The sequence below is a fragment of the Cervus elaphus genome, chromosome 27 (assembly GCF_910594005.1).
Source record: "Cervus elaphus chromosome 27, mCerEla1.1, whole genome shotgun sequence".
Classification (NCBI taxonomy): Eukaryota; Metazoa; Chordata; class Mammalia; order Artiodactyla; family Cervidae; genus Cervus; species Cervus elaphus.
The window spans coordinates 27,674,718-27,687,178 of NC_057841.1; the positions used below are offsets into that span (position 1 = coordinate 27,674,718).

The following is a 12,461-nucleotide window of genomic DNA, read 5'->3' on the forward strand; positions in this document are numbered from 1 at the left end:
TTCCAATGTAGGTCGTCACAGAGTACTGAGTAGAGAGCTCCCTATGCTATACAGTAGGTTCTCATTAGTTATCTACGCATGTCAACCCCAATCTCCCACCACCCCTTCCCCCTTGGTATCCATACATTTGTTCTCTATATCTGTGTCTCTGTTTCTGCTTTGCAAATAAGTTCATCTGTATCATTCTTCTAGATTTCACATATAAGTAATATTATATAATATTTCTTTTTCTCTTTCTGACTTCACACTGCATGACAATCTCTGGGTCCATCCACATCTCTGCAGATGGCATCATTTCATTCCTTTTTATGGCTGAGTAATATTCCATTGTGTGTGTGTGTGTGTGTGTACAGATTTATCCATTCCTTCGTTGATGGACATTTAGGTTTTTTCCACATCCTGGCTATTGTAAACAGTGCTGCAATGAACATTGGAGTGCTTGTATCTTTTTGAATTATGGTTTTATCTGGGTATATGCCCAGGAGTGCATTTGTTGGGTCATATGGTAGCTCTGCATAACGCTGGGCTGGAAGAAGCACAAACTGGAATCAAGACTGCCAGGAGAAATATCAATAACCTCAGATATGTAGATGACACCACCCTTATGGCAGAAAGTGAAGATGAACTAAAGCGCCTCTTGATGAAAGTGAAAGAGGAGAGTGAAAAAGTTGGCTGAATGCTCAACATTCAGAAAAGTAAGATCATGGCATCTGGTCCCATCACTTCATGGGAAATAGATGGGGAGACAGTGGAAACAGTGTCAGACTTTATTTTTGGGGGGCTCCAAAATCACTGCAGATGGTGATTGCAGCCATGAAATTAAAAGACTCTTACTCATTGGAAGGAAAGTTATGGCCAATCTAGACAGAATATTAAAAAGCAGAGACATTACTTTGCCAACAAAGTTCCGTCTGGTCAAGGCTATGGTTTTTCCAGTGGTCATGTATGGATGTGAGAGTTGGACTGTGAAGAAAGCTGAGCGTCGAAAAATTGAGGCTTTTGGAAGTTGTGACTAGAAGGTTAGTTTTCAAGGCTATGGTTTTTCCCGTAATCATGTATGGATGTGAGAGTTGGACTATAAAGAAAGATAAGGGCTGAAGAATTGATGCTTTTGGGCTGTGGTGTTGGAGAAGACTCTTGAGAGCACCTTGGACTGCAAGGAGATCCAACCAGTCCATCCTGAAGGAGATCAGTCCTGGGTGTTCATTGGAAGGACTGATGCTGAAGCTGAAACTCCGGTACTTTTGCCACCTCATGCGACGAGTTGACTCATTGGAAAAAACCCTATGCTGGGAGGGATTGGGGGCAGGAGGAGAAGGGGACGACAGAGGATGAGATGGTTGGATGGCATCACCGACTCGATGGACATGAGTTTGAGTAAACTCCAGGAGTTGGTGGTGGACAAGGAGGCCTGGTGTGCTGCGATTCATGGGGTCGCAAAGAGTCAGACACGACTGAGCGACTGAATTGAACTGAACTGATGGTAGCCCTGTTTTCAGTTTTATAAGAACCTCAGTACCGTTCTCCATAGTGACTGTACCTATTTACATTCCCAGCAACATTGTAAGAGGGTCCTTTTTCCCCATAATTCTCTCCAGCATTGATTGTTTGTAGATTTTTTGATGATGGCTCTTCTGACTGTTGTGAGGTGCTACCTCATTGTAGTTTTGATTTGCATTTCTCTAATTTTGAATTAGTGATGTTGAGCATCTTTTCGTATGTTTGTTGGCCCTCTGTATGTTTTCTTTTTTTTTTGGAGAAATGTCTCCAGTGGAGAAGAGACAGTCTCTTCAATAAGGAATTCTGGAAAGACTGGACAGCTACATGTGAAAGAATGATGTTAGAACACCCGAACACCCTCTAACACCATACAGAAAAATAAACTCAAAGTGGAATAAAGACCTAAATATAAGGCCAGACACTATAAACCTCTTAGAAGAAAGCATACTCAGAACACTCTTGGACATAAATTGCAGCAAGATCTTTTTGACTCACCTCCTGGAGTAATAAAAATAAATGAATGAGACCTAATCAAGGTTAAAAGATTTTGCACAGCAGAGGAAGCCATAAACAAGATGAAAAGATAACCTTTAGATTTGGGGAAAATATTTGCAAATGAAGTAGCTGACAAGGGATTAATCTCCAAAATATACAAACAGCTCATGCAACTCAATATTAAAAAACAAGGGAAACAAACCAATCAAAAAATGGACAGATGACATGATGGTATTTATAAAAATGATTATATGATGAATATTCTGATATTTTTTCATTTAGATTCTTGAGGGTTTATGTCTCTTATTGAAATCTAGAAGATACTACTTTTCATCATCTGCTACTGCCTCTATTGATACTGATACTATGTCCTTGGCTTTTAACAAAGGCTGGTAAAAGTATGTTCAAAATTGACCATTGGTACTTAGGTTTTTCATACTAGTGAGAGAAGTGGTCATACTGTGCAAAATGGTCAAAAAATCTATGCACCTGGTTTACTTTAGATTTCAGAACTAAGAGAAAAATATTCTTGATATAAATTTTATTCCTTCCCTTATTAATAATGAAGCATGCTCTAAAGTTTCATGTGTCCCTCTATTTTAAGTAACCTGGAAGCTCAGAGTCACTTGTGCTTTAAATTGATAGCATAGTCACTTTTCTTTCTCTCTCTTTGATCCGTATTTTCACTCTTTTTCTTTTGTTCCATTAGATTTTAGTTTACTAAGATTCTTCTGTACTACATTCAGAGGAGGAATACTTCAGCAAAGTTGAATGAAAGGAAGTCATTAATTGTAATATTGGGACATCCAATTAGTCGTACATGTTCACTGGGGAAAAGTGTTAAGATAACAGATAAAACAGAGATAGAATGAAGGTATGTTAACGCTTAAGTTCTTCAAGAGGCAACTAGGTGTTCCCTTAGTTAAGTAGCAGTTTATTTTCCTGACACATGTACGTGGGAGTAGTAAATAGACCTGGAAGGTATGGTATAAATAAAGCATATTGATGGCACAAGCATTTGAGAACAAAATTAAACTTTATTTGACTTGTTGCAAAAACTGTATGAAAACATAACTTCCATTCCTATTCCACTGGAGTAGGGCTTTGTTTGCCAGAAAGGAGGTGATGAATTAGCTCCTCAGTATTTCCATTTAAATCTGTGAATTTTGTTTCTTTTTCTCTCTTTTCAAAGGGATATGTGATTTTGTTGAAAGAGTATAGGTTTTGGAGTCAAAAGTTTCCTAATTTAAATTCCTGTTCTGCTAGGTATTTATTTTGAAAATATTGAGAATATTGCTTAACCATATTGAGCCTAGGTTTTTCACCTCTTAAATGTGTATAACAATACTTACATTGTGCCTTGTGGATAAATGAATAATATTGAATATAAAACGTTTTGGAGCCTGATAGATGGTATATTTTTAAAAATATTAGGGATAAACAACTTAACTGCATAGAATGGGGCTACTTTCACTTTTTAGGATAACGCAGTCTTCAATAACTGACTTGCACGTTTAACTCAAGTCTGTCTCCTGATAAATGTGTAGATTCTAAGTAACATATTGAAAGTAATCTGCTTGTTGAATACTTAATGTGAATATCTCCTTGTCTACTACTTTGTATGCATTATCTTCTACTCTCACAGTAACTTTGTGAAAAAAGAACATGTTTTGCCAATTTTACATAAATCAAAACTAATATTTGATAAAGGCAAAGACATATCAGTATAGCGACTCTCATAAGCTGCTGGAGTATCCAGCTCAGTATAAATTAATAGAACCTTTCTGAGAAGTTAATTTATCCATAATAAGTAAAGAATTTGAAGTGTATTCAAAATCTATAATTCATTAACATTATTTATAAAAATAAGATTTAAAATCACCAGAAAACAAAGATAAACAGAAGCTATATAGATGCAATTTAAAGGTGTTTATGATTAATTACATAATAACTGCTAGAAAGTACGTTACAGGGGGACAAGAATTATTGTCTATTTTGTACACTGCTGCATCCCTAGGTCTAACAGTACTTAGAACAAAGTAAGTCCTCAGTAAATTTTTATGGAAAGCTTGAGTACATAGGTAAAATACAGTGGGAAAATTTAAATACATAAATTTCTAGGTAATAGAGTAATAGTTAAATATATGAGTACAAGTATATATTGTGGGTTCATTTCATTTAGAATTTTTAAAATTAATGAAATTCCTCTTTTTTAAGTGGCTGAAAAAGAACTTACAAGGGTAATTTTACCCAAGATAGTATTCAATCCCTAGACCTAAAAAGGAATTCACCAAAAAATCAAAATGTGTTATCTCTGGCTTTATGGTTTCATTTTGATTGTTTTAGTTTTAAAATATTTCTACAAAAAGCACATATACCTTCATAAAAAATGATAGATGAAATAGCACTGTTGTGTTTACTTTTGGATAGAACCAGGTTGGGTGGGCCGCATCCTGGACTTGCATTAGGGTCCTGACCACCTAAAACTGCCCTAGCAATTCACAGCCAGAGCTGCCTTGCACCACTAATTCAGCCCAGCCCACTTGCAGAAATCCCAAATATTGCTTTATGCTTTTAATTCTTAATTTTAAAGTCAATGTCCCTCTCTTCGTGTCTCATACCTTATGTAATGAATTCTACAACCTTTTCCTTAGTGCCCCTTTTGTCGCTGGAAATCAAATGGATGAAACATCTGTGATTATGAGCTTAGATCTATTTATGCTTAGTTTCTCCTTCCCTTTTCTCTTTAAACATGGGTCTTTGGACACAGAGCATTGACTGTTCCCCTTTGCTCTTTAGCTGTCCTTTCTGCTCACGCAGCAGTCTCTTCCATTAGAATAGCTCTCTGCTGCCACCTTCTGGTTTCTGGCTGCTAAAGCCGGGCAGCAAGTCAAAGGGGATGGTTTCAGTGTAGGCTCTTCTGAGCCTGTGAGATGCTGTCGACTCCCTTTCCTTCAGCTTCTTTCAAACTCTTCAAAGCGATCTTTTTTATATATTTTTACTCCTATTCTCCAAAACCATATTTGACTAGTTGTGACAGAGGCCTTATAGCCACGAAGTGTAGATTATTTATTGTCTAGCCCTTCACAGGGAAAGCTTACAGACCTTGGTCTGAAGCATGTAGGAATAGCAGATGCAGGGGATATTCACAGCCTGTAGGGATGCGGGAACGTACCCACATAAGAGTCAGTTGTGGAAGAAGCTGTTCTCCTGCGAAGCAGGATAAGGCATTATAGGAGAGGGTGTGGCTGTGCTCAGCGCGTGGCCCAGAAGCAGAGAACCTTGGTGTAGGTTGACTGGAGTGTGAATAGAGTTTCTGGGTGGAGAACCTGGCTGAGGGCTGGAGGTTCCTCATGGACCAGCCAACAGCAGTTTTGCATGAGGAAGGAGAAATTAGAACCAAAACAAGGCTGGGAATCCCCTTGCCCTGTAAGCCCTTCTGAGCCCTCTACTGATAAAGCCTTACTTTACTCCAGCCGGCAGAAGAAAACTGTTCACCGTTCACGTACAAGACCCTGCTCCAGTATCTCAAATCAGAGTTAAGAGTGCAGTGAGAGGTAAGAGACAGTAATTAGGTAACTGGCACAAATATGCAGTCCACACGCAGACTTCTCTGATTTGGTTGGTTGCCACATGATTGAGTTATAACATGTTGCATTTGTTATCACTTTTAAGTTCCCTTTAATCTTATAATGTCCCTTACACTTTTGTTTAGTTTGTCTCTCATTATATAGACATTTTTTAAGGAGTCAAGGCCAGTTACTTTGCAGAATTTCTCTCAATGTGGATTGATCTTTGTGTGTACTCATGACTAGATTCAGGTAAAACACTTGTGGCAGGAATATGACATAAGTTATAATATTGTATCAATAATACATATCATAAAACGCATGGTGTAAGTTTGTCTCATAACCAGTGAGAATTGTTGTCCAGTCACTAAGTCGTGTCCAACTCTTTGCCACCCCATGGACTGCATAGCATGCAGTCCTCCCCTGTCCTTCACTGTCTCCCAGAGTTTGCTTAGATTCATGTCCATTGAGTCGATCATGCCATCTAACCATCTCGTCCTCTGCCGTCCTCTTCTCCTTTTGCCTTCAATCTTTCCCATCTTCAGAGTGTTTTCCAGTGAGTCAGTTCTTTGCATCAGGTGGCCAAAGTGATAACTAGTGATAGTAACTTTGATCATTTGGTTAAAGTTATGGTCAATAGACTTATCCATCCTCCTGTTATAATTAACAAGTACTCAACTGAGTGATAGTCTTACTTAGTGACTCAGATGCTAAAGAATCCACCTACAGTGTGGGAGACCTGGGTTCGATCCCTGGGTCAGGAAGATCCCCTGGAGAAGGGATAGGGTACCCACATTCAGTATTCTGGCCTGGAGAATCCCATAGATTCTCCTGGCGGACTACAGTCCATGGGGTCGCAAAGAGTTGAACACGACTGAGTGGACTTTCACTTTTACTTTCAACTGAGTGAAATTGTAAGAATATGGAACTGTTTCCAGAAAGTTCACCCAGTGGACTTAGCATTCACTGATAATTCTTGGTTGAATTACCAATGATTGACTTCACTATTGTAACCAGTGTGAAATGACACTGTTTCTGGGCTTTCATTCCCTTGACCATACTCTGGCAGACTGAAAAACTGAAAAGCCTGGCCTAGGCTGGCCTGCAGAGTGCATTCCTGAGAAAGGCAGTCTTCGTTCAGTGCTTATTCAGTTGCTTATCTTCTTGCCTTCCCTACTTCCTCACCCGTTTCTCTGCATCTCAGGGAAAATGTCCTGCAGGCCTTGTTTCATTGTTTCTCCTCAAGATGCTGTTTATGAGTGAGAATCTGTGTGATAGTTGGATGAATCCCAAGTTTCTCATTATATAGAAAGATATTTTAAAAACATATTTTTGAATGTGAAAAGCCCTGACATTTTACAATTTCATACTCCAGCCTAGGGACTAATTTTTGTTGTTGTTGTTGTTATTTGTTTATGCATTTGTGCAGTAAATTGCTCATTCAGTAGAGATTATGTGCCAGACAGAGGACTGAAAGCTGAGCAGCGAAGGGGCTTACTTCAGAGTGCTGTATGGTAGCCCAGGCTGCAATGTCAAGCAGCTCGGCATTGATACTTGTTGAATCTTAGTCATGTGGCAACTGCCATGACATTTGTGACCTTGTGAAAGGACAGATGTGACCTTTCTCATCTCTGAACTGTGGGCCTGGCATGCTGCATTCCATGGGGTTACTAACAGTCAGACATGACTGGGTGACTGAACAACAACAATAGTTGTAGCTAAGTCACTAAATGGATATGATGACTCATATGCATGTGCATGTTGCACGAACACATACACACACAACACACAGGCAGCTCTCACTTTCTGTAGCCTCAAGTTAACGGAAACTTGTGCATCTCTGATCATTTTGCAAGGTCCCTACATGGATTGATAGGGGTGCCTATCTGTATAAAATATTCTAGGAAGTTCCCTGGGATACAGCACATTCTCAAAAATGGTACTTAGATGATTAACTCTGGAAATCTTTTTACAACTACTGTAGCTCATTGTCATTGTCCAGTCTCTCTTTTTGAATGTTTTCAATGGTAAGCAATCAGTATTTTGCTAAGAACACTACACTCTGGTTCTTATGTTAAGCCTACAGTAATTCGTATCCATTTTACCCTGCTACTGTTTTTTTTTGCAGTGACATAATCCATGCTGCAGAATTTAAAAAGAAGCATCTCCCTAGTGTTCATAACCTTCTAAGCAGATTCTGTTTTAGAGCCAGCTATCGTGTCAATGGAGCCTTACCAGCTGACACTAATGGTAAAGAATCCGCCTGCAATACAGGAGATGGAAGAGACCTGGGTTCGATCCCTGGGTTGGGGAGATCCCCTAGAGGAAGGCATGGCAACCCATTCCAGTATTCTTGCCTGGAGAATCCCATGTACAAGGGAGTCTGGTGAACTACAGTCCATGAGGTCACAAAGAGTTGGACATGAAGCAACCTAGCTTGCACATACACATGGCATCACTGGCAGATTGGTCTCAGTTTGATTCCTCTGTCTGTGGAATAGGTGGCTGAGTTACAGAATCCAACAGTCCTCAATTGCTTAGAAAGCCTAATGGAAGAGCTGACTTTGCAAAGAAAGAGACACAGGACAGTCAGAAGGCTCTACAATAAATATTTCACTCACATTGAAGGATCCTAGGTATCTAGGAGTCACTGAGATCCTAAGGCAATGAAATGAAGTCCCTGGGCTCTCTGTGTGGATTAGCATCCTGCTTCCAACGTGTGCTAGCTTTTTGTATTCTGGCAATTTATATAATCTGTCCCAATTTTCCCATTTGCAAAAGGGGACAGTACTAACGATTTCATGGATTTCGTTGTGAGGTTAAAACAAACTCTACATAGTAGGCAGGTAATAATACTTTGCCTGTAAGTCTTAGTAGCACTAATGGTACTTTTATCATTGAGGGGACTCATGACAGAAGCTTCGTGGACATAACTGCCCAGATTCTACTTCAGGAACCAGTTAAGTCACTTTGCTTGAGGTCATTCCCCTTCCAGGGGCAGCAAAGCTGGGGGCCTGTTCTTGCTCCAGGACACCCCATGGTGTTGACCAAGCTTCTTGTTGGGGATGCTTTGTATTAAGAGTTCATCCTGTGTTTTTGCCTAATCCTGCATCGTCTCCCATCTTCTTTCTATTTTCCCATCATGCCCCCTCTCCAGTCCAACAGGAGTTGATTCCAAATACATGCCTTAATAAGAATTCCGCACACAAAACCCCACCACCTCAGAGTCAGCTTTACAGGGAATGCTTCTTATGACAACAGGAAGGGATGACAAATGGGTCCCCAGACTCAGATGTTGCACTGTGTGGCCTGAGACCTGTGACCCTCAGAGCTCACTTTATGTCATTCTTAGGCTAATTCTCGGGTTCTTGAAGGTCATGGTAACTTGGTAGTTCTCCCAGGAAGTGGTCGACTTCCCAGCATTTGGCCGCTGCCCAGATGGACAGATTATGCTTTCAGGAAGGGGATAGTACTGAGGGAAGGCTTTGAACATCTGGCTGGAAACACACCCTGTGGCTGGTGGAAGTTGAAATCGGCAGCCCAGTCAATAACAGGTACTGGGTTGGCCAAAAAATTCATTTGGTTATTTCCATACCATCGTCCAGAAAAATCTGAATGACCGTTTTGGCCAACCCAGTAGTTTCCCTTCTGGTGACCAGTCATTTGAGCTTGCTCTGAGTCATGGAGGTTTGGGGGCGTGGTAGGAAACAGAGCCTGAGAGGCAGGAGTGAAGCTCCAGATGTTGTCTTACAAGAAGTGCACATTGATCCACTGGTAATAGGTTGACTTGGTTTTGTATAGAAATACAGGTTTCAAAATTTCATGGGACTCTTTCCCTTCTTTTCAAAGAAATGCAATTGTTTTACTCTTGCATCTTCAGACTTCTAGCCTATTTTATTATAATGTCTCATATACTGGCTTTCCAGGTGGCAGAGTGGTAAAGAATTTGCCTGCCAGTGCAGGAGAGGCAGGAGACTCCTTGAGTTCAGTCCCTGAGTCGGGAAGCTCCCCTGGAGAAGGAAATTGCAACCCACTCCACCATTCTTGCCTGGGAAATCCAGTGGACAGAGGAGCCTGGCAGGCTACAGTCCATGGGGTCACAGAGCATTGTACATAGGGACTGAGCACACACACTGCCTACAGTTTTTATTGGCCTTATATATGCAAATTCTTTTTGTATGATGTTAATTTATGTAAGTTCAGGAACTTGAATTCACTTAAACAATAGAGTTCTTTCTTACTGGCAATTAAAAAAAAAAACAAAAAACTTAAAAGGATGAATGAATCTTAAGGAAACACTAATTAATCCCCATTGCAGTCCAAGTAACCTTCCTAAAACACACACCTTGCTTAACATTCTTCACTAATTTTCTTCCTGTGCCTTAAAGATACTACATAAGCTGATAGTTTATCTTTTCAGCTTCATGCCTTACCATTCTGCAATTTTATCTCCTTGATAAACACACACACACATTTTTCAGTTACTATTTTTAAAGACAGTATATTTTTTCCAGTCTATAGAGTCATTTGTAATTTGGTTCCCTTAATACTAAATTTTTAACTAGTTGGTAAAACTCTTGTTATCTGTTATCATGTTAGAAGAGGCAACTAATTTCTTTTAAATTATCAAAATACATCATTGAATAAATTGGTTTTAGATATAGGTATATCCTTGGGTGAAGTGATATATTAAAGGTATTGCTTTGTTTATCTCCTCTTTTCTTCTTTGGAGTTATTTTGCTTCACTTTAGGAGAGTGTAATTTTGATGGGTTGCTATACTAAGAAAAGGGGTTGTAGGAGAGATTTACTGACTTGTTTCTTTAGAATGTCTGTAGACTCTGAGATATGATAGGGGTTCAGTAATGAAGGGGGAATTTTAGAGAACTTCCACAGTTCTTTACAAAGCCATACATCTTTTTTTGATATAGAGGACAGCTTAAATCTAGGACAACTCCTCCCTCAAATAAGGGGTTCCAAGAGGTAATTCTAAACACAGAAGGAAATTTTTGAGTTACTTCTAAATCTGGTTGTGTGATAATATAAAGTACAACTATAAAGACATTAAGACTCTCTATCCAAGTATCAAACAGAAAATTTTTCCACATATTTTTTGTCCACCATCTTTCAAGGTATGATTTTTTAAAATAAGAAAGAACCAAATAGAAAAAATTTTCTAGCCACATGGAGAATCTGATCATATTTTGTAAACTTTAAGCTTGAATTCATCTGTCTCGCTTTCAAAATGGAATGTGTTAATTCTGGAAAATAGTAAAAGAAATAGTAAATAGAAAATAGTAAAATAAAAAAAAGATATTTTTAAAAAGAGTAATTGAAGACTATCTAGTTTTTCCTTTTTGATTTTCTTACTTTGATATTTTAGTTCAAGTTTATAACATACAATTAATTGAACAGATATTCTGTATTCTATTTTCTGATGTTGTATCACTTACTAATTTTGCCTCAGATAACATCAGGGTTTAATTTATTTATTTTTAATTATAATACTCAGTTTGTAATGAGCAGTTAGTCTTCATTTTAACCTAAGTAAAGTGTATTTTGTGTTAGCAGTTGTCTTAAAATGTTTTGTGGCTTTTCATACATAAAACCTCGTTTTGTTTTTAAAAAAATTGATAATGTATAGGGCAGAGAAGACTTCCTGAAGAGACTCACTCGAGGTGAAGTGGCTAATGGAATGATGATTCAGGTAAACCCAATTGGTTTCAATATTTTATTCTTCTTTTAATTTGTAGTTTACTTAGCATTTTAAATTTGCCTGTAATGAGGCATCTTTTCACTACTTGGTTTGCAAGCCAGCAGTTTTCCCTCCTTAGTTGATGACACTTGCCCTCTATGTACGACTAGCAGTGTCTGATCATGCATAAAGAAACTGACCTCTCATACGCATATCTCATTTTGTGGCTTAATGGGAATTTCTGCCAGTCTAGTAAAAGCAGTGGGATCCTATTCCTAAGTGTCTCTTTAGTTTGCTTTGTGATGATGTTATGTTTTCTTTAGTTTTAGTGTCTTTCAGCTGAATTCTTTTATTTAAGACTGAGAAAAAATATGCTATTATATTTCTATATAAAGATTTTGAAACTAAAACATTATAGCTAGCAGGGCTTCCCTGGTGGCTCAGATGGTGAAGAATTTGCCTGCAATGCAGGAGATCTGGGTTGGGAAGACCCCCTGGAGAAGGGAACAGTTACCCACTTCAGTATTCCGGCCTGGAGAAAGCCATGGGCAGAAGAGCCAGGCAGGCTGCAGGCCGTGGGTTCACAAAGAGTTGGACAGGACTGACTGACTTTCACTTTCACTGTTTAGCTATAAACATTAGCTATAAACACTGTATAGCTTTTTTTTTACTTTTTAAAATCTTTGTCTACCACCTGCATGTCTTTTGGATCCTAGATTAGGTGTTCTGAACCCTGGCATGTTTCTAGACTGCCTCCCCTTCAGAAATACATACGTATTTGAAACCAATACTGTAAAAAGAGTAAAATCAAGACACAAAACAGTCCAAAACAGGTTATTAAAAAAATAATTGAGATTATCTGTACCTCTGTTCTTCTCTGAAGCAAAAACAAGTTTTGTAATTTTTTTTCTATTGGCAAATTTGATATTTTCAAACATATAAAAGCAGTGTCTAATTCTGTATGTTTGAAAATGCCAAATTGTCTCATTTTTTTCTCGCTGTTTTAAGTCCAGTAATTCAATAATATTCCAGATCTTTTTGCTTAATAGTTTGTTATGAATTTCTTTTTATTGGTTTTATTTGGTCTTAGACTGCAGGACTTACATATATTACAACATTTGTCATTAAAGTGCCCTCTAACCTTATTATCCTCCAATACATAAGAATATTTGATTTTTATTGTCTATTAAACTTTTTCTCAATT

General features: G+C 38.5%; 1 protein-coding gene across 1 annotated transcript in view; it reads left to right on the top strand.

Moving 5' to 3' along the window:
- CCDC178 (coiled-coil domain containing 178) overlaps positions 1 to 12,461 on the top strand; it is a 369,784-nt gene that overhangs the window by 112,830 nt on the left and 244,493 nt on the right. Inside the window, exon 13 of the mRNA XM_043889273.1 lies at positions 11,207 to 11,269. Coding sequence (XP_043745208.1) covers positions 11,207 to 11,269 — 63 coding nt within the window. The remainder of the gene's footprint in view (positions 1 to 11,206; positions 11,270 to 12,461) is intronic.